The 20,566-nt window shown below is 40.8% G+C and overlaps 2 protein-coding genes across 2 annotated transcripts; one reads left to right on the top strand and one right to left on the bottom strand.

The window, feature by feature from the left end:
• Positions 1 to 336: 336 nt before the first annotated feature.
• On the bottom strand, positions 337 to 11,259 carry LOC137276663 (probable E3 ubiquitin-protein ligase MID2). The gene is made up of 5 exons (XM_067808278.1): positions 11,186 to 11,259; positions 9,479 to 9,993; positions 3,652 to 4,023; positions 2,739 to 2,819; positions 337 to 2,222 (listed from the first exon to the last, which is right to left on the bottom strand). Exons 2-5 carry the CDS (start codon positions 9,986 to 9,988, stop codon positions 2,217 to 2,219), a joined length of 969 nt encoding a protein of 322 aa, XP_067664379.1. The 5' UTR covers positions 9,989 to 9,993; positions 11,186 to 11,259; the 3' UTR covers positions 337 to 2,216.
• Positions 11,260 to 14,957: 3,698 nt separating this feature from the next.
• LOC137278757 (uncharacterized) lies at positions 14,958 to 19,420 on the top strand. The gene is made up of 2 exons (XM_067811270.1): positions 14,958 to 14,970; positions 18,843 to 19,420. Exons 1-2 carry the CDS (start codon positions 14,958 to 14,960, stop codon positions 19,418 to 19,420), a joined length of 591 nt encoding a protein of 196 aa, XP_067667371.1.
• Positions 19,421 to 20,566: the final 1,146 nt, after the last annotated feature.

The following is a 20,566-nucleotide window of genomic DNA, read 5'->3' as shown; positions in this document are numbered from 1 at the left end:
GGTAGATTTTTGGATGCCTCACTTAATTGTAGAAATAGTTTTGCAAGTCCACAGATATCCAAAGGATAGATGTTTCTATTTCAATCTAAATGTTCTAATCATGTCAATAATGGAATAATAATCAGACGTGTATTCTTCATGCGCTGAAGTTGACACACAACGTATTCTACAAGAAGTGAAATAAAAGCAAGCATTTGCCAAGTTCATGAAATAAATAATATTAGGAATTTCAAGTTATATATAGGTTGTAATATGTATCTGTAATATATCGTAATCAGAGACCGAAAATATAAAACGTCTTGTTCATCATATGGTCTTCAAGGAACTACGTAAGACAATGGTGATACTATTTTATTTCCAAATCACTTTGTACACAAATTAAACGAATATAATCAACTTGCATTGTGAATCAAGTAACGTGTGTCAGTAACAGAACCATCTAGCAGCTGAGTATTATGTGTCTACATCAATGAAAGATATGACGGACGATATCATACAGTTGATCAATTGTGTCAACTGTGAATACTAGGAACATGACGAGAACCCTTCCGCTATAATCGACTGCATAACGGTAAATACTAGGAACATTACAAGACTCACTCCGTTATAGTCGACTGTATAAGCTGTAAATACTAGGAACATTACAAGACTCACCCCGTTATAGTCGACTGTATAAGCTGTGAATACTAGGAACATTACAAGACTCACCCCGTTATAGTCGACTGTATAAGCTGTGAATACTAGGAACATTACAAGACTCACTCCGTTATAGTCGACTGTATAAGCTGTAAATACTAGGAACATTACAAGACCCACTCCGTTATAGTCGACTGTATAAGCTGTAAATACTAGGAACATTACAAGACCCACTCCGTTATAGTCGACTGTATAAGCTGTGAATACTGGGAACATTACAAGACCCACTCCGCTATAGTCGACTGTATAAGCTGTAAATACTAGGAACATTACAAGACCCACTACGTTATAGTCGACTGTATAAGCTGTGAATACTAGGAACATTACAAGACTCACTCCGTTATAGTCGACTGTATAAGCAGTGAATACTGGGAACATTACAAGACTCACCCCGTTATAGTCGACTGTATAAGCTGTGAATACTGGGAACATTACAAGACCCACTCCGCTATAGTCGACTGTATAAGCTGTGAATACTGGGAACATTACAAGACCCACTCCGCTATAGTCGACTGTATAAGCTGTAAATACTAGGAACATTACAAGACCCACTACGTTATAGTCGACTGTATAAGCTGTGAATACTAGGAACATTACAAGACTCACTCCGTTATAGTCGACTGTATAAGCAGTGAATACTGGGAACATTACAAGACCCACTACGTTATAGTCGACTGTATAAGCAGTGAATACTGGGAACATTACAAGACTCACCCCGTTATAGTCGACTGTATAAGCTGTAAATACTATGAACATTACAAGACTCACTCCGTTATAGTCGACTGTATAAGCAGTGAATACTGGGAACATTACAAGACCCACTCCGCTATAGTCGACTGTATAAGCTGTAAATACTAGGAACATTACAAGACTCACTCCGTTATAGTCGACTGTATAAGCAGTGAATACTAGGAACATAACGAAAACCAAACTGCTGTAAATCAACTGTGTATACTGTGATTATGTGCAATATGATAAGAATCACTACTAGAAACATAACGTGAAATATCGACTGGATAAATATACTCCTTGGCCAAAAGCAGAGATAACGCCAAAATCAGGCAATGTTATACACCAGACCTTATCACCCATTCTGTATATCCTGACCATTGTGAACACCAGTGCGTGTTAATGTCCATTAGACCATGTGGCTAATACGCATACAGATGATCTATGTACATGTGCACACTGTTTCAACATAGGGGTAGACCTTGTTTGTTTATAGCAACCTGTGGCTAGTTCCATGTCAACAAAAATGTTGAAGGGAGTGAAATGTCACACTAAATACACACTTTGGCCTAGGGCTAGATAGTGAAACCATCGTTATTTGGTGAATGTATATTTGACTGACTGACAGTGATTAACTGTAAAAAGCTATGTTTGTCAGTTTGAACGTTTGTGTTGGTTACTGCATTAAGGTTTTGTTACGACATATATATATATATAATGTCACATCTTTGTCTAAGAAATGAATCCCAACTCTGCTGAGATGTGATCAGTCTTTCAAGGTGTTCTTCGCTTCAAGTCTGAAATTCAAGGAGCAAATTTCAGTTTGCTTGAGTATGATTTTATGACGCTTCGCCCAGTTACGCGCTGCGCTGCCGTTTGTTATACTATCATGGTAAGTGATTTCATCAAAGGCATGCTCGTTTTACACCTAGGTAATTTTATAAACGGTATTCTAAATACAAACAAATGTTTAATGTTTTGCATGAATTGGTTTGTTGTTTATTAGTTAACGCCGCACTAAGCAATATTCCAGGCATATGATAACTGTCGTTTAATAATCGAACCTGGAACAGACAATCCAGTGATCAATAGTATGAGCATCGGTCTTCGCAATTAGGATTCGATGCCACGTGTTAAAAAAGGCAGCAGTCCTTAGCACCCGATCCCGTTAGTCGCCCTTTACTACAAGCATGGGTTACTGCAGTCTAACCCGGATTTTCACAGGCAGTGTTAGATGGAAAAAAATCAACGTCCCCTGTTGCACCGCCATATTGGAAGAGGGTTAGTACCAGCAATCGTTATTGTTCTCTCACCTCATGACGGATCTTCTCAAACGCCTCCAACAGTTCCAGAATAACGCGTTGTTGAAAAGTGTGTACTTGCAGCAGTTCTTCCTGGAAGAGCAATATATTGATATGATCAGGCACTCTTACTACCCAGAGTTCCATGCAACCAGCATAGTACGTCTGCCACAAGCCAGAAAGATGTGTGACGATTCGGCGCATCTTACACAGTTCAGTCAGTGTAATATACATATACTTTAACTCTTTTTGACAAGTTAATCCAACATTTAATCCAACATCTTTGATAGACTGGTTTAGTTTCACTGAAAAAAAACATTGTACCATCATTTCGATTTGTGTAGCGATCCTATTTTTACATAGGTTGTAAGACTCTACGTCCTGTCATCGAAGCCGACGGGGAACAACCGATGCAGCGTGTGTGATACATAGATATGTATTGTCATAACCCTTACTGTCGCAGATATAGAAGGATATTTATGTAACAAATTATGAAAAGCCCATCGAACGTCTTGCGTTATGTCAGTCTATTCTTATTTACGAATATGCGCGTTCGTCTACAAACAGAAGAAAGGTCCGGTCACGTGGTATACAGATTGGCCTGTGGCAATTACGTTCTGACGGTCTCGGTGTAAATCGTGACAACACTGCGTCGGAGTGATGATTAGGGTTACAGAAACGATATGTGAGTTCGCCATGTACGCCGTTACTCTCTTGCAACACCCATCTGTTCTATAATTCGCCTTTCCATGTGACACACTCACCTGCGTGCTAATGATTTGGGGGATATATGTAATACTGTTGTATTAATTATATAACAATGCTACAGTGCTACCAATCCGGGTGGAATAGTATATAAAAATATTACACGTGATGCCAAAATATGCTAAAAGTCAGTAAATCGCTCATGCCTTCATATATGTACCTGAATGTGTCTGTCATTTGTAACTGCCCCTACAGACAAGGTCGCTTGGCCTCTTTCCTGCATCCCACGTGATCTGATACTATGGTAACTTTGTGCAAGGGAGGACATCGGAGGAGCCGATGGCCCAATGGCATCTCGTGTCTGTGCTTGTGGTGGGCATGGTTGAGACAGCTGGCGTCCTTCAAGGCCTCCGGTAAGAAAAACACTGCCACTGTGGCGGCTTGTGGTTTGAGTATCAGTTGATCGAAGGGTGTGGCCAGGAGCTGAACTTGTTGTTGGGTGGTAGTCCTCTAGACATGACATGCAGAAAGACATCTCACACTCAATACATGTGGTGACTGAGGAAGAGCTGCAGATGGCGCAGTTAGTAGTCTGTGAACAGAATAGACACGTTGAGAACCATCACCGTGTTTAAAGGACTGGATAATACCGTTAGTTTAAAATACAGACAGACCCTTATGTAATACTTCATTCAAATATCCCCTACGTTGCATGGTCCTGTGCACGCATTGACATGTAATGTCATAGATAAAAAGGTGAATAGTGCCATGTGTGACGACCCCAGAGTAAATAGTGTCATGTGTGACTGTCCAGAGTAAATTGTGTCATGTGTGACGACCCCAGAGTAAATAGTGTCATGTGAGACTGTCCGGAGTAAATAGCGTCATGTGTGACTGTCCAGAGTAAATAGTGTCACGTGTGACTGTCCAGAGTAAATAGTGTCATGTGTGACGACCCCAGACTAAATAGTGTCATGTGTGACTGTCCAGAGTAAATAGTGTCATGTGTGACTGTCCAGAGTAAATAGTGTCATGTGTGACGACCCCAGAGTAAATAGTGTCATGTGTGACTGTCCAGAGTAAATAGCGTCATGTGTGACTGTACAGAGTAAATAGTGTCACGTGTGACTGTCCAGAGTAAATAGTGTCATGTGTGACGACCCCAGAGTAAATAGTGTCACGTGTGACAGTCCAGAGTAAATAGTGTCATGTGGGGCGACCCCAGAGTAAATAGTGTCATGTCTGACTGTACAGAGTAAATAGTGTCATGTCTGACTGTACAGAGTAAATAGTGTTATGTGTGACTGTCCAGAGTAAATAGTGTTATGTGTGACGACCCCAGAGTAAATAGTGTCATGTGTGACTGTCCAGAGTAAATAGTGTCATGTGTGACTGTCCAGAGTAAATAGTGTCATGCGTGACTGTCCAGAGTAAAAAGTGTCATGTGTGACTGTACAGAGTAAATAGCGTCGTGTGTGACTGTCCAGAGTAAACAGTGTCATGTGTGACGACCCCAGAGTAAATAGTGTCATGTGTGACTGTCCAGAGTAAAGAGTGTCATGTGGGGCGACCCCAGAGTAAATAGTGTCATGTGTGACTGTCCACAGTAAATAGTGTCATGTGTGACTGTCCAGAGTAAAAAGTGTCATGTGTGACTGTCCAGAGTAAATAGTGTCATGTGTGACTGTCCAGAGTAAACAGTGTCATGTGTGACTGTCCAGAGTAAATAGTGTCATGTGTGACTGTCCAGAGTAAATAGTGTCATGTGTTACTGTTCAGAGTACATAGTGTCATGTGTGACTGTCCAGAGTAAATAGTGTCATGTGTGACTGTCCAGAGTAAAAAGTGTCATGTGTGACTGTCCAGAGTAAAAAGTGTTATGTGTGACTGTCCAGAGTAAATAGTGTTATGTGTGACGACCCCAGAGTAAATAGTGTCATGTGTGACTGTCCAGAGTAAATAGTGTCATGTGTGACTGTCCAGAGTAAATAGTGTCATGCGTGACTGTCCAGAGTAAAAAGTGTCATGTGTGACTGTCCAGAGTAAATAGTGTCATGCGTGACTGTCCAGAGTAAAAAGTGTCATGTGTGACTGTACAGAGTAAATAGCGTCGTGTGTGACTGTCCAGAGTAAACAGTGTCATGTGTGACGACCCCAGAGTAAATAGTGTCATGTGTGACTGTCCAGAGTAAAGAGTGTCATGTGGGGCGACCCCAGAGTAAATAGTGTCATGTGTGACTGTCCACAGTAAATAGTGTCATGTGTGACTGTCCAGAGTAAAAAGTGTCATGTGTGACTGTGCAGAGTAAATAGTGTCATGTGTGACTGTCCAGAGTAAAAAGTGTCATGTGTGACTGTCCAGAGTAAATAGTGTCATGTGTGACTGTCCAGAGTAAATAGTGTCATGTGTTACTGTTCAGAGTACATAGTGTCATGTGTGACTGTCCAGAGTAAATAGTGTCATGTGTGACTGTCCAGAGTAAAAAGTGTCATGTGTGACTGTCCAGAGTAAAAAGTGTCATATGTGATTGTACAGAGTAAATAGTGTCATGTGTGACTGTCCAGAGTAAATAGTGTCATGTGTGACTGTCCAGTGTAAATAGTGTCATGTGTGACTGTCCAGAGTAAATAGTGTCATGTGTGACTGTCCAGAGTAAATAGTGTCATGTGTGACTGTCCAGAGTAAATAGTGTCATGTGTGACGACCCCAGAGTAAATAGTGTCATGTGTGACTGTCCAGAGTAAATAGCGTCACGTGTGACTGTACAGAGTAAATAGTGTCACGTGTGACTGTCCAGAGTAAATAGTGTCATGTGTTACTGTTCAGAGTACATAGTGTCATGTGTGACTGTCCAGAGTAAATAGTGTCATGTGTGACTGTCCAGAGTAAAAAGTGTCATGTGTGACTGTCCAGAGTAAAAAGTGTCATATGTGATTGTACAGAGTAAATAGTGTCATGTGTGACTGTCCAGAGTAAATAGTGTCATGTGTGACTGTACAGAGTAAATAGTGTCATGTGTGACTGTCCAGAGTAAATAGTGTCATGTGTTACTGTTCAGAGTACATAGTGTCATGTGTGACTGTCCAGAGTAAATAGTGTCATGTGTGACTGTCCAGAGTAAAAAGTGTCATGTGTGACTGTCCAGAGTAAAAAGTGTCATATGTGATTGTACAGAGTAAATAGTGTCATGTGTGACTGTCCAGAGTAAATAGTGTCATGTGTGACTGTCCAGTGTAAATAGTGTCATGTGTGACTGTCCAGAGTAAATAGTGTCATGTGTGACTGTCCAGAGTAAATAGTGTCATGTGTGACTGTCCAGAGTAAATAGTGTCATGTGTGACTGTCCAGAGTAAATAGCGTCATGTGTGACTGTACAGAGTAAATAGTGTCACGTGTGACTGTCCAGAGTAAATAGTGTCATGTGTGACGACCCCAGAGTAAATAGTGTCATGTGTGACTGTCCAGAGTAAATAGCGTCATGTGTGACTGTCCAGAGTAAATAGTGTCATGTGTGACTGTCCAGAGTAAAAAGTGTCATATGTGATTGTACAGAGTAAATAGTGTCATGTGTGACTGTCCAGAGTAAATAGTGTCATGTGTGACTGTCCAGTGTAAATAGTGTCATGTGTGACTGTCCAGAGTAAATAGTGTCATGTGTGACTGTCCAGAGTAAATAGTGTCATGTGTGACTGTACAGAGTAAATAGTGTCATGTGTGACTGTCCAGAGTAAATAGTGTCATGTGTGACTGTCCAGAGTAAAAAGTGTCATATGTGATTGTACAGAGTAAATAGTGTCATGTGTGACTGTCCAGAGTAAATAGTGTCATGTGTGACTGTCCAGTGTAAATAGTGTCATGTGTGACTGTCCAGAGTAAATAGTGTCATGTGTGACTGTCCAGAGTAAATAGTGTCATGTGTGACTGTCCAGAGTAAATAGTGTCATGTGTGACTGTCCAGAGTAAATAGTGTCATGTGTGACGACCCCAGAGTAAATAGTGTCATGTGTGACTGTCCAGAGTAAATAGCGTCATGTGTGACTGTACAGAGTAAATAGTGTCACGTGTGACTGTCCAGAGTAAATAGTGTCATGTGTGACGACCCCAGAGTAAATAGTGTCATGTCTGACTGTACAGAGTAAATAGTGTCATGTCTGACTGTACAGAGTAAATAGTGTTATGTGTGACTGTCCAGAGTAAATAGTGTTATGTGTGACGACCCCAGAGTAAATAGTGTCATGTGTGACTGTCCAGAGTAAATAGTGTCATGTGTGACTGTCCAGAGTAAATAGTGTCATGCGTGACTGTCCAGAGTAAAAAGTGTCATGTGTGACTGTACAGAGTAAATAGCGTCGTGTGTGACTGTCCAGAGTAAACAGTGTCATGTGTGACGACCCCAGAGTAAATAGTGTCATGTGTGACTGTCCAGAGTAAAGAGTGTCATGTGGGGCGACCCCAGAATAAATAGTGTCATGTGTGACTGTCCACAGTAAATAGTGTCATGTGTGACTGTCCAGAGTAAAAAGTGTCATGTGTGACTGTCCAGAGTAAATAGTGTCATGTGTGACTGTCCAGAGTAAAAAGTGTCATGTGTGACTGTCCAGAGTAAATAGTGTCATGTGTGACTGTCCAGAGTAAATAGTGTCATGTGTTACTGTTCAGAGTACATAGTGTCATGTGTGACTGTCCAGAGTAAATAGTGTCATGTGTGACTGTCCAGAGTAAAAAGTGTCATGTGTGACTGTACAGAGTAAATAGTGTCATGTGTGACTGTCCAGAGTAAATAGTGTCATGTGTGACTGTCCAGAGTAAAAAGTGTCATATGTGATTGTACAGAGTAAATAGTGTCATGTGTGACTGTCCAGAGTAAATAGTGTCATGTGTGACTGTCCAGTGTAAATAGTGTCATGTGTGACTGTCCAGAGTAAATAGTGTCATGTGTGACTGTCCAGAGTAAATAGTGTCATGTGAGACTGTCCAGAGTAAGTAGCGCCATGTGTGACTGTCCAGAGTAAATAGTGTCACGTGTGACTGTACAAAGTAAATAGTGTCATGTGTGACTGTCCAGAGTAAATAGTGTCATGTGTGACGACCCCAGAGTCAGTTGTGTCATGTGTGACTGTCCAGAGAAAATAGTGGCGTGTGTGACTGTCCAGAGTAAATAGTGTCATGTGTGACTGTCCAGAGTAAATAGTGTCATGTGTGACGACCCCAGAGTAAATAGTGTCATGTGTGACTGTCCAGAGTAAAAAGTGTCATGTGTGACTGTACAGAGTAAATAGTGTCATGCGTGACTGTACAGAGTAAATAGTGTCATGTGTGACGACCCCAGAGTAAATAGTGTCATGTATGACGGTCCCAGTGTAAATAGTATCATATGAGACCATCCCGGCGTACATAGTGGCATGTATGATGATACTGCTATAAATAGTGGCATGTATGACGATCCCGTTGTAAATAGTGGCATGTATGACTATACCAGTGCAATGGCATGTTTGACGATTCCGATGTAAATAGTCTCTTATGTGACGATCCAACAGTATGTAGTGACTTGTATGATGATCCCAGTGTAAATAGTGTCTTAAGTGACAATCAGAGTGTAAATAGTGTCATGTAGGACCATCCCAGTGTAAATAGTGTCATGTATGACGATCGCAGTGTAAATAGTGTCATGTGTGACGATCCTATTCTAAGCAGTGACACTTATGACAATCCCAGTATGAAAAGTGTTATGGATGACGATACCAATGTAAGCAGTGACCTGTATGACGATCCCGATGTAGTGTCATGTGTGAAAGGCCCGTCGTAACCTGACCTTGGGTTATCACCATGCAGTTGCAAACCAAGGGAGTAGAAATCGATCTCGGACAAATGTGTGATACCAGTTTTCACCCACGGGTGTATAAGATATGTACTCAATGGTATTAACTGACACGTATCCACCACAGCTCCAAGAACACAATTGCGCATTGTGTCTGAGCTGATACAGCTATACAGCTTATTTTAAGCCTTCGCCAGATGTGATACCATACTGAAACAGTGACATTACCGTTTCCACTTCTTCAAGAGAAACAAGAGCATGGCTGTTGTCTTTCGGGTGATATTCTTCCAAACATGGCGCACAGAAGGCGATGCTGCCTGTTAGACATGCGATCTCTGAAGGGGTATTATTGCCTGGGTCACAAGTGCTGCACTGTCTGTTGAAGCTGGGCTCATAAGAAGACCACGACCTCTGACCTGATGACGTCACTGTGTTTCCTGTCGTCTGCTCCTGTTCTCCGGAAACACGTGTCGATACATTGTCGGCAGGAGATCGGGAAGAATGGGTCATCGACTGTTTGTAAATGGCAACCATGCTGCTCAATGGAAAGTTTTTTGGCAGTGTGCTTAGATTTCGTGGTATCTCATTTTTGCATTCTGGACACTCTGTGATTAAGGAAGACACCAGACTGTGCACACATTGCCGACATAGAGAGTGAAGACACGGAAGTAAAAGGGGTTCTGTATACAAGTCCAGGCACACGGAGCATGACAACTGTCTTCTCATGTCATCATCCATCTCACCTGCACATCAGAAATAAATTGAAGGACAACCAAGGCTGTTATCACTAGATTGTCAATCAACGGTTAATAGAGCGCAGCCATATAGCTGGGATATTGTTGAGTGCGCCTTTAATATGTTTCTTAGGGGGTTGGGGGTGTTTATTTTCTGAGGGTTTTTTTTGTTTGCTTGCCTGCTTGCTTGCTTGCTTGCTTTTTCTTTGTTTTGTTTGATTGTTTTATTTTTATTTCGCTATGAAATGCCGCTGAAACCAGGACTTCTCTGAATGGGAGCTTATCTTGTTCCACCCGCGAGACTGACTTACTACATACATCGTCTCGGCAGAACCTGTGGTCATCGATATGACACATGTAACATGTTGGAGACATGTAACATGAATTCCTTAAGTGTAGTTAAAACTACTGTATACAATAGGTTTACGTATACTACCTAAAATAATGATAACTGGACTCAGTTTTAACAAGAACAGATGAACCTGACGCACGCAGGAATGCACGCAATCACGCGTGTGTGTATAGCACACACACATATACACTCTCATACTCTCTCTCTCTCTCTCTCTCTCACACACACACGCTTTCTCACTCACACACCTACACACACATACACTCTCATTCTCCCACTATCTCCCACATAGGCACAAACATATACTCTCTCTCCCTCTCTCCCTCTCTCTCTCTGTCTCTCTCTCTGTCTCTCTCTCTCTCTCTTACACACACAGACACACGCATGCATATACAACATACATTACAGTGTAAGTAAACATGTTAAGAAGTGGAACGCAGTGTGCGATGGACATTAGGTGCATGTATCCACGTGACTACCAACACCGCCATTGTAACAGTTGTACAAGCTACATACGCAGTCGTATGTGTCTATTGTCTTAGATTATCACGTGGAATGTTCAAGGATAGAACATGAACCAGATGAAGAAGAATATTACAGCTGAATTCAGTAAATCGGTAAACTGTTTGTATTAATAATGTTTTTATAATTTCACATCTATTATGAATATATTAGCTTCCATACATGTCTAAAACTAAACTCCATTCGCATCTTATTGTCATACACGAAACAACCAATCTATCAGTAAATTACAGTTAAACAGTCTTTGAGCTATGCAACGTCAATCGATCTGTCGCAGTTCTCATACAGAATGTCGTCTCTGATAATGTAAATTGGGTATGAATTTACCTTGTATGCAGTGCTGATCTGTGACTACAGCGCGTCGTCCCTTGTATGTTTTGTCTTCCTGGTTGAGTTGATCGCTTGGTGCATGTGAGATAACGTGAGGTCAGTGGTTATCATGTTCAGCTGGGTTTTCCATCACTTTCTTGCTTGGAAGAGATAGGTAATTTCAGTCAAAAGTTCATTTCGCTCGTCAGTGACAGTTTGACTTTAATAGGGTTACTTTGGTGCATTGTATTATAACTGTTATATGTTTCATTAAGCAGCCAAGACAAGGAAGATCTTGGGTGTGTGGGGGGGGGGGGGGTGGGGGGTGGGTGGGGTGGGGGGGGTTTGTTGTTGTATACTGTAGAGGAGACGAACTCTTTCCATAATCCTCAGAGTTCGTTCGAATCCCGGCTGAACACACACACGCGCGCGCGCCTTTGATCGTAGCAAGTGCATCAACTAATCAAACAAACATATACATGTATGCACTATGATGTGAATATTATAAGTTATTATATGTCGAGGGGACACGATGTGATAACGCATTTATCTAGCTGAATGTTTTCACTAAATCAAAACAAAACAACACGCATCGAATCGACTTGCTGCCATGTTGACACGACCCGTGAAGGTCCCGGGGTAGAATAGGCCTTCAGCAACCCATGCTTGCTATAAATGGTGACTATGCTTGTCGTAAGAGGCGACTAACGGGATCGGGAGGTCAGACTAGCTGACTTGGTTGACACATGTCATCGGTTCCCAAGTACGCAGATCGATGCTCATGTTGTTGATCACTGGATTGTCTGGTCCAGACTCGATTATTTACAGACCGTCGCCATATAGCTGGAATATTGCTAAGTGCGACGTAAAACTAAACTCACTCACTCACTCACTCACCCATGTTGACACCAGCTGATCGTTTGACCTCGATGCACGCTTTTCTCACTTCGCGTCGTCACCAAGGCGTAGCGGGGTGATATGACTTCCGCTGCGGGAGTATACGACTTTTATACTCCCGCTGGCGGATCGTGATGGATGGACATGGTATTTTATTAGAGTCACGTGGAACAATCAAAACCCGACATTCTTACACGAGGCTAGATAAAGATGGGTATGTTTTTATTGTTTATATTTGGTATTCGCGAAAGCTTGTTGGTGAGTGTCTTCTGTGGTTTTGATGTCATTTTTTATGAACATCATGAAAATAAAAGGCTATTTGCCTATGTTAGACTTAAACTGTTTCATCATCCTTTTACCTCCTTATTCTAGGACTTGGCGAAGAGCTTTAACACAAAACCGAATAGCAGTAAACTAGTCTCTGAGCAAGAACTTGAGGAATAACAAACTATCTGTCCCATGCCGAGGCTCTGAATTTACAAGTTTACGTTTGGCAGATATTTCGTTATCCCTCGTTACTCATACATGATGATCGTGTCTGTAAAACATTACAATCGATTATACAAATAATACAACATAGTAAATAAAGACAATATCATAAGATATCCTTAACACGAGTGCATGCTTATCTTTTTATTGGATATAGTTGCACACACACGACATAAGAACACAGTGTGAAGTTTAAATATTATATAGTTAGAATATACAACCAACATTTGGTACAGACATCAAGAATTAGGGATTGAGACTTATTACAACTAAGGTACAAACAAGAACAATATCATAGGAGAGAACATGAAACGTAAGTAAATAAATAGTTGTACCAAGGTGTGTAAACCATGTGTATCATTGACCAGGCAGGTGGATGTTATCCCAAACACAAAGCAAAGCACTAATGTTAATAAAACATTGCTGCAAATGACTGACCAGATTTTATTTGCAGTTAACTTGACATCGTCTACCGAAAATAGTGAAGCAATTCAAGAACAAACTTAAGTTTATTCTCAAAGATCAGAATGTGAAACCATCAACAGAGTTCAAATCAAAACCGAGTGTTCTGATAGGCATGTTGAAAAGGTGTCTTACACCAATTTGACAGGTCAGCTAAAGTATGACCATGATGGCGTATATGGTGGCGTATATAGAAAGTGTGTAGTGACACCCGTCATTATGCCGTTCATTATCTATTTGGTTTGATTAAAAAGCATGGAGCAACAGGTTACCAGATTTAATGTATTTTGTCACTTGTGGCAAACGAGAGTTTAAAGCTTTAGAAGAATCAGTCATACTGAATGATGACATTGAATCATTCAGTCTCCTTCAGGGAATGTTAGTGTGGGCATGACATAGGTTGTCTATGCATCCAAAAAGGAGACAGTAGCATTTTGTGATGGGACTACTCTGAAATCTCTGTAGTGTGTGAGCGAGTGAGTTTAGTTTTACGCCACACTCAGCAGTATTCCAGCTACATGGCGGCGATCTGTAAATCATCGAGTCTGGACCAGACAATCCAGTGATCAACAGCATCGATCTACGCATTTGGGAACTAATGACATGTGTCAACCAAGTCAGGGAACCTGACCACCCGATGCTGTTAGTCGCCTCTTACTACAAGTATAGTCGCCTTTTATGGCAAACATTGGTTGCTTAAGGCCTAGTCTACCCTGGAGCTACACGGGTGAAATCTCTGTAAATCTTTCTAAATGCCTCTTTGAAATGAAACATTCTGAAAGCATATACCCAAACGTTCGACACGGGACTGATGAGCATAAATAACATAGTAGCCTCCACCAATCTATCTATGTTCACATGTCTGCCTACCATCCAAATACCAAGAGGACCTATCCAGGATATGCCATACACAAATCCCATCAGAACAGCTGCTTGAGATTGACTTGTTGTTCTGATCTTATACCGCTTATCGTGTTGCAAATGGGCTCTGCTGGTGACGTACACATAGACATAGAAAGCTAAAGTCAGGATCAGCAATACGATCAAGACAAAACCAGTCAAGTACAAGTAAATGTTTTGGGAACCATATACACGTCTAACAAACCTTCCTGCAGTAATATGACACAGACACAGTATCCAAGACAAAATCACAACAAGAGACATTTTTCTCACTGTGACAAATTCGCAGTATACAAAGGGAAACCGAATTGCAAAGAAACGTTCGAAAGAAATTAATGAAATACAAACAAAAGACATCATGAAAATGTAAGCCAGAAAAGGTGTTCTAAACTCAACAAATAATGAATTACATCGCAAATCAGGTACGATGTCTAAAACTAAATAGATGGGGAACCCAAGTGTGCAACATACTGCGTCTACAACAGCCACATTAATAAGAGGAATATTGCCTGGAACTGCTCTCAAAGATTTGGTTTTGATATACACCAAGATTATCATGCAATTGCCAATGGTTCCAAGAATAGCCATGACGGAACCCACAGAAGTAACAATTAAGAATATGGCTCCTTCAAGGCGCCTTGGAACATCACAGGTCAGAGAAACATTGTCTGATTCGTTATACATGTTGAACTGATGTACTGATTAAACAAATTGCTTATCTTGTGTGTCTGATTAACCAGAACCTATGTAAAATCACACTGTTGCATAATTCCTTGAGGTTCGCTCTCTGAAGTGATCTAAGAATCAGAATAATCTGCGTCAGTTATCTCCAAAAGGGATTCAGTTCGGTACGAAAGCCAACACTAATGAAAGATACACTTATAAGTGAACAATTAATTATTTGCATGATTTCTGCAAGTTCAAGTAATGAAAGAAAACATCAAACGCGAGAAAATAATCTGTCTCGATTTTCTCGAGAAAGGGATGCCATTCGGAACATAAAGGCTAGGAACACGCATAACCGGACAGTTAATTCTTCAAGATGGATGAAAAAGGTAAAGACGGGATGAAAAATTACGTAGGACCAATGGGCCCTGATATGAATTAAAGTGATACCTGGAGAAACGTATCGGAATCCCCGAAAAAGGCGACAGGATAAACGGGCTTTGTTTGTCAGACTTGTAAAGTTTCACACAGTTCACATGTTCTTCTGGACGTTTTACTTGAACCATGGCAGTCACACACAAATTCCTGGGTCAATACAAAGAGTTATGTAAGAATCCTGCGCAGTATGTCCCCTTAGAAGAGATGTTGTCTATGTGCCATATTGCAGATTTTCCAAGGAAACCCGCGGAGATTATGGCTATGGCGCCAAGAGGCTTTGCACATCACCACTGTAGGAGTGACGTTGAGTAACTCTACTTGTAGGATGATCAGTCAGTCATATTTCTGTTCAAATACTTCTGTTTCTTGAACTGTGTTTTGTCTTATACACATATGTACAAACGTTGTTACTCGTTGATGTAGTTTTTGGTAAGCACGTTCTTTTTTCCTGATCAAGTAAGACTGCAAACGCCGTTACTGTCGCCAAGAAGACACTCCACAACGAGCCACACTCCTGGTCATGGGCCTCGATAGCTGGCAAGGTTCACAGGATGTGTGTTGCATGCGTGTCTGTTTCTATACGACATTGCCGTCTAGGTGCTAATTGGGATCTGAGTAACTACGACATCTCAGTTTGTGTTATTAGCCTTGCTGTCAGCCGACTCTTAATTATCCGTAACAATACTTGAAGCAACATCATTGGGTTTTATCGAATATGTACTAGCTTCACATTATCGCCAGATATCACGTTTCAACTTTTCATGTAGTTTCATGGTTTTCCTTTGTCGTACTAGCTAATGAATTGTGGTGGGTTAATTTTGTAAATATATCACTTTCTTCGACTTGTTAAGTTATAATTAGGCGATAAACATACTGGGTGGGAAGTTAAGAGGTATATAACGAAATTATAAAAGCTCTTAATTTATAATTTAAGAGAGATATTATAATTTCGTTTTATGCCTCTAGTATTCCAACACTGTAGGTTTATCTCCATTCTACCATAGCCACGTTATTCAGATTGTAAACAAAATGCATACTGTTTTGGAAAATCGGAGGTATCACACTTGATTATATACCTCTGAATGACTTTGATTAACCAAACACAATCCAGTAATTACAGAAGTCATGGTTGAATATATTTTAAAGCATGCAAAGTTATGTCCTGATGAAAATGCTGCAGCTCAATTATGAAAACCGTCTCATACCGACCATGTCTATTCTCATCTATTTTCGTAACATCTAGTCTCTACACCCAGTCTATTGAATTATTTTGTGGGCTGGTAACCTCGAGGGAAAACTAGCCCTACTGGTTTGCAACTTTGGAATCTATTTCGCAGACTGGTCCAGTATTGTGAGGATTGTACAATTCTTCAAGACTGCACATTTTGGGGTTTTGTAAATCTGAGGACTCAGATCTTTTACGTATGTCCAACTACCAACGTGTTGATGGCGGTGCTGCGTAACCTAACCGTGGTGTTGAGTTCTGTATAGTCCCCCTACAATATTGCTTGTAATTTTACCTGTTTTCAAAACGTACTTACATATTTGACTTTGTACATCCCTAGGTTGTTACACAAATGGCACCTTTCGGCAGCCAATGAACAACCCTGCATATTCCCAGTCCTATTGTGTTTGTGGCACCGTGGTTTCCAGAATAATAGTTGTTGCCTATTACTATTCACTCTTCACCATTTATGGAGAAGTGGGTTTAAAACAGTGTTACGTTTTATAGAACTATGTCTTATGAAATGAATTTTAGTACGTTCGGCCTTGGACATCGTTTATTTGGGAATATATAACCCTTGGCCTTGGTATTAGATGGTCGACCACAGGCATAATTGTTGTCGTCACGTGTGACGTGTCACGTGTGAAATCCAGGTTAGAATTGCCCTTATCGTCTAATGAAGGTGACCTGAAATCAGTTGAGAAATGGTATTATAGGGGATCTGAAATGCAGGTTGTAACTTACTATAAAAATCTTGGTATTGTGAAACCTTAGCTCTACAAGCCAATAAAGCGCTTTTTCCAATGCAGAAAATTTGGCGAAAATACCGAACTATCTCCTTTAATAGTGTTCTAAAGATTTTTTACTCTAAAATCATTCCCATTTTATTTTATGGGTCAGAGATTTGGGGCTTCACGAAGAGAGAAGTACTTGAGAGTACAGGGAAATTTCTTTAAGAGATTTATAGGTATCTGTAAAATTGTTTCCACAAATGCCATTCTTGGTGAGACAGGCAGACACCCGCTTTGTGTTAAATGTTATACTCGCTGTATCAAGTGCAAGTGCTATTATACATGGAACATACAAGATATCCAAAAGCCTGTTATGAGATGCTCTAGACATACGACAAAAATGGGAAAATATATTGGGTGTCACAAGTTAGATTATCACTTTGGTACACTGGTTTCTCATATGTATGGGATTGTGGTCACGCTGACATATTTATTAAGCAGTTTCAACAACGATGTGAAGATATCCAGTTTCAAGATTGGCATTCTAAGATTAGTAATTCTCACTTTATGGGGGCATATTCTGAACTGAAATCATTATTAACTCCTGAGAAATACATATCCACACTTGCTGACAGACACGATTTGAGAAGAATCCTATGTAAGTTTCGCTGTCTTTCACATACGTTAAATATTCAACAGTATAGGTTTGATAAAACTGCTGAGAAAAGAATGTTATTATGCACTAAGTGCCAATTGCAGCAAATCGAGAATGAGTACCATATTTTGCTTATTTGTCCTTATTATTCTGGAAGCCGCAAGAAAATTATTCCATCATATTATCATGCTAAATATTATCAGTTACTGACATCAACTCACTATGAACACATACTAGCTTTAAGTATCTATTTGAAACGAAACTTGCCAATTTGAGTATATTGGCAGTACACAACCCTCCACTCTTTGTACACCACTGTGCACTGTTTCTTTTGTATATTTAATGTACTTTAGGCCATGTGGTCTTCACATTGAAATAAGCTGTCATTGTCATTGTTTATCGTCTAACGGGATCGGGTGGTCAGACACGCTGACCTGGTTCACACATGTCATCGTATCCCATTTGTGCAGATCGATGTTCAAGTTGTTAATCACTGGATTGTCTAGTCCAAACTCGGTTATCTACAGAGAGACGCCTTATAGTAAGAATATTGCCGAGTACCGCGTAAAAACTATTATTATGTTTTACGGATAAAGATAGAAATGCAACAAAGAGGGTTCGGTTATCCTGGCACAGTCAGGCTGGTAAGGCTCATCATCAGCTCAGGGCTCTTGCCCGCACCCTAGAGACTGGGACTTCTCCAGGGAAGCGCTGACTAGTCGAACCCACCAAGAACATTCCAGGGAATATGAAGGCTCCACAACACTGTAGCCTCCTGCATTACCCAGCGTGTCAGAAGGGCTGTGTCTACGGTGGAGAACCCGGGCACCCTCATGATCTGAGCCAAGAGATCAGGAGGTACCAAACCAACGGCACACAACCAGAACAATGGGGAGTCTGACGACAGCGTACTTGTATTACGTTAAAATAGTTGTACCAAGATATGTCCGCCAAGTCACCATGACAAGTTGGTAGATTTTATCCCAAACACAAACATAGGCACACCGTATTATCAATTTCTACTCCCTGGGGAGTATACAAATCTTACTGCTTCTAGGCGCACAAAGTGTATTGTGGCTGAGGCACCTAGTCACAGAACTTCATCGAAGTTCACTTCACCTTGCTGTACCCACAACTTGATGTTTACACGTATTCCTGTGGCCACCACCTGGTCATATACCAACGTTAACACATTCTTGGGTTCTTTTTAAGAAAGTTCTGTGCTGGATCACCAGCCTGGGGCTTTAGTCAGCTCTGTGCTGGATCACCAGACTGGGGCTTTAGCCAGTTCTGTGCAGGATCACCAGTCTGGGGCTTTAGTCAGCTCTCTGCTGGATCACCAGACTGGGGCTTTCGCCAGTTCTGTGCTGGATCACCAGCCTGGGGCTTTAGTCAGCTCTGTGCTATATCACCAGCCTGGGGCTTTAACCAGTTCTGTGCTGGATCACCAGCCTGGGGCTTTAGTCAGCTCTGTGCTGGATCACCAGACTGGGGCTTTAGCCAGTTCTGTGCAGGATCACCAGTCTGGGGCTTTAGTCAGCTCTCTGCTGGATCACCAGACTGGGGCTTTCGCCAGTTCTGTGCTGGATCACCAGCCTGGGGCTTTAGTCAGCTCTGTGCTATATCACCAGCCTGGGGCTTTAACCAGTTCTGTGCTGGATCACCAGCCTGGGGCTTTAGTCAGTTCTGGGCTGGATCTCTGGTCTGGGGCTTTAACCAGTTTGCCTACCGCGCCCTATAAACTAAAACTAAACTTCCTCACTCCAACCCCAAAAGTAGCAGACCTTTGAATGTAAGAGAGTGTGATTATCTTTCACCCTCCAATAAGTACTTTCTTTCCTCACTGGTATCAGTCTTCACTGCAAAAAGCAATGACCACATATATCTGCATGGGAATGATACAAATACATATTTGATGTTACAGGAAATGAACTGGCAAGTCATTACATCGATTATACAAAAGTCTCGTTTAATGGTAACTAGGTTCCGTCCTTCTGTGCAAGTAAGCAGTAAACAGTCCAGAATTCTAAGACCACCTCAAAACTGGATATATATTATTAAATATTAGTCATCATTATCTGATAGATCTAATAACTTGTATATAGCACTATGCTCCTTTAATCCTTGCAAACACACAGCTTTTACCTTTTTATTTTAAAGAATTAAACCTTTAAAAGGAGAAAGTTTTATTTGTTAAAGACATATTCTAACGTAATTATTGATCACCTTATATTTCCAAATATATTTCTATATAGGGTTTGATAACTACAAATGGGAACTGTTTTATTGAATGTGCAAGTAAAATAACCTGTTTACTAGCTACATTAAATCCCAAAGCAGATACGCAAAAATGACTCTTAAATACTTCTCGAACTGGACCTATGTGTAACCTTGCTGTCATTCATATCCCTAGTGGAATTTTAAATGAATTCGCTGAAAAGAATATTAATCACCCCCAAAGAGTCAGACTAAAATATCCCCAGAAATATGAGTTATATTCCCAATGTTAAAAAATAAAGTTGATTAGTCACACACAGATATAATAGCATTGTTATCGTAGCAATTTGTAATTACATTTCCTAAAACTGTTGGAGGTGCAAGTACTGTCGAGGTATATGCAGCCTTGCGGGTTTGGGCTTCACTTTATCCATGTTATCATGATGTCAAACTGCATTTGATCTGTCATATATATAATATGTCTTGTACTCCTGTCTCTATCACCTGAAGAAAGGACAAGAAGTAGCCAAGAAACTCCGTGTACACAATAAAAAGAAGTTGTCAACCATACACTCGTCTTACTGTTATCGTTATCTTGATTTTGGATGAAGGAACATGATCCATCCAGGTAGAGCAGAATATTACAACTGTATGTTTTAAAAATAAACACCATCCACGGCACACACACAGCGCACGCACGCACACACACATGTATATAT

This window comes from Haliotis asinina, chromosome 3 (genome assembly GCF_037392515.1).
Source record: "Haliotis asinina isolate JCU_RB_2024 chromosome 3, JCU_Hal_asi_v2, whole genome shotgun sequence".
In the NCBI taxonomy this organism is placed as follows: domain Eukaryota; kingdom Metazoa; phylum Mollusca; class Gastropoda; order Lepetellida; family Haliotidae; genus Haliotis; species Haliotis asinina.
This window is presented reverse-complemented; position numbering and strand designations above follow the sequence as displayed.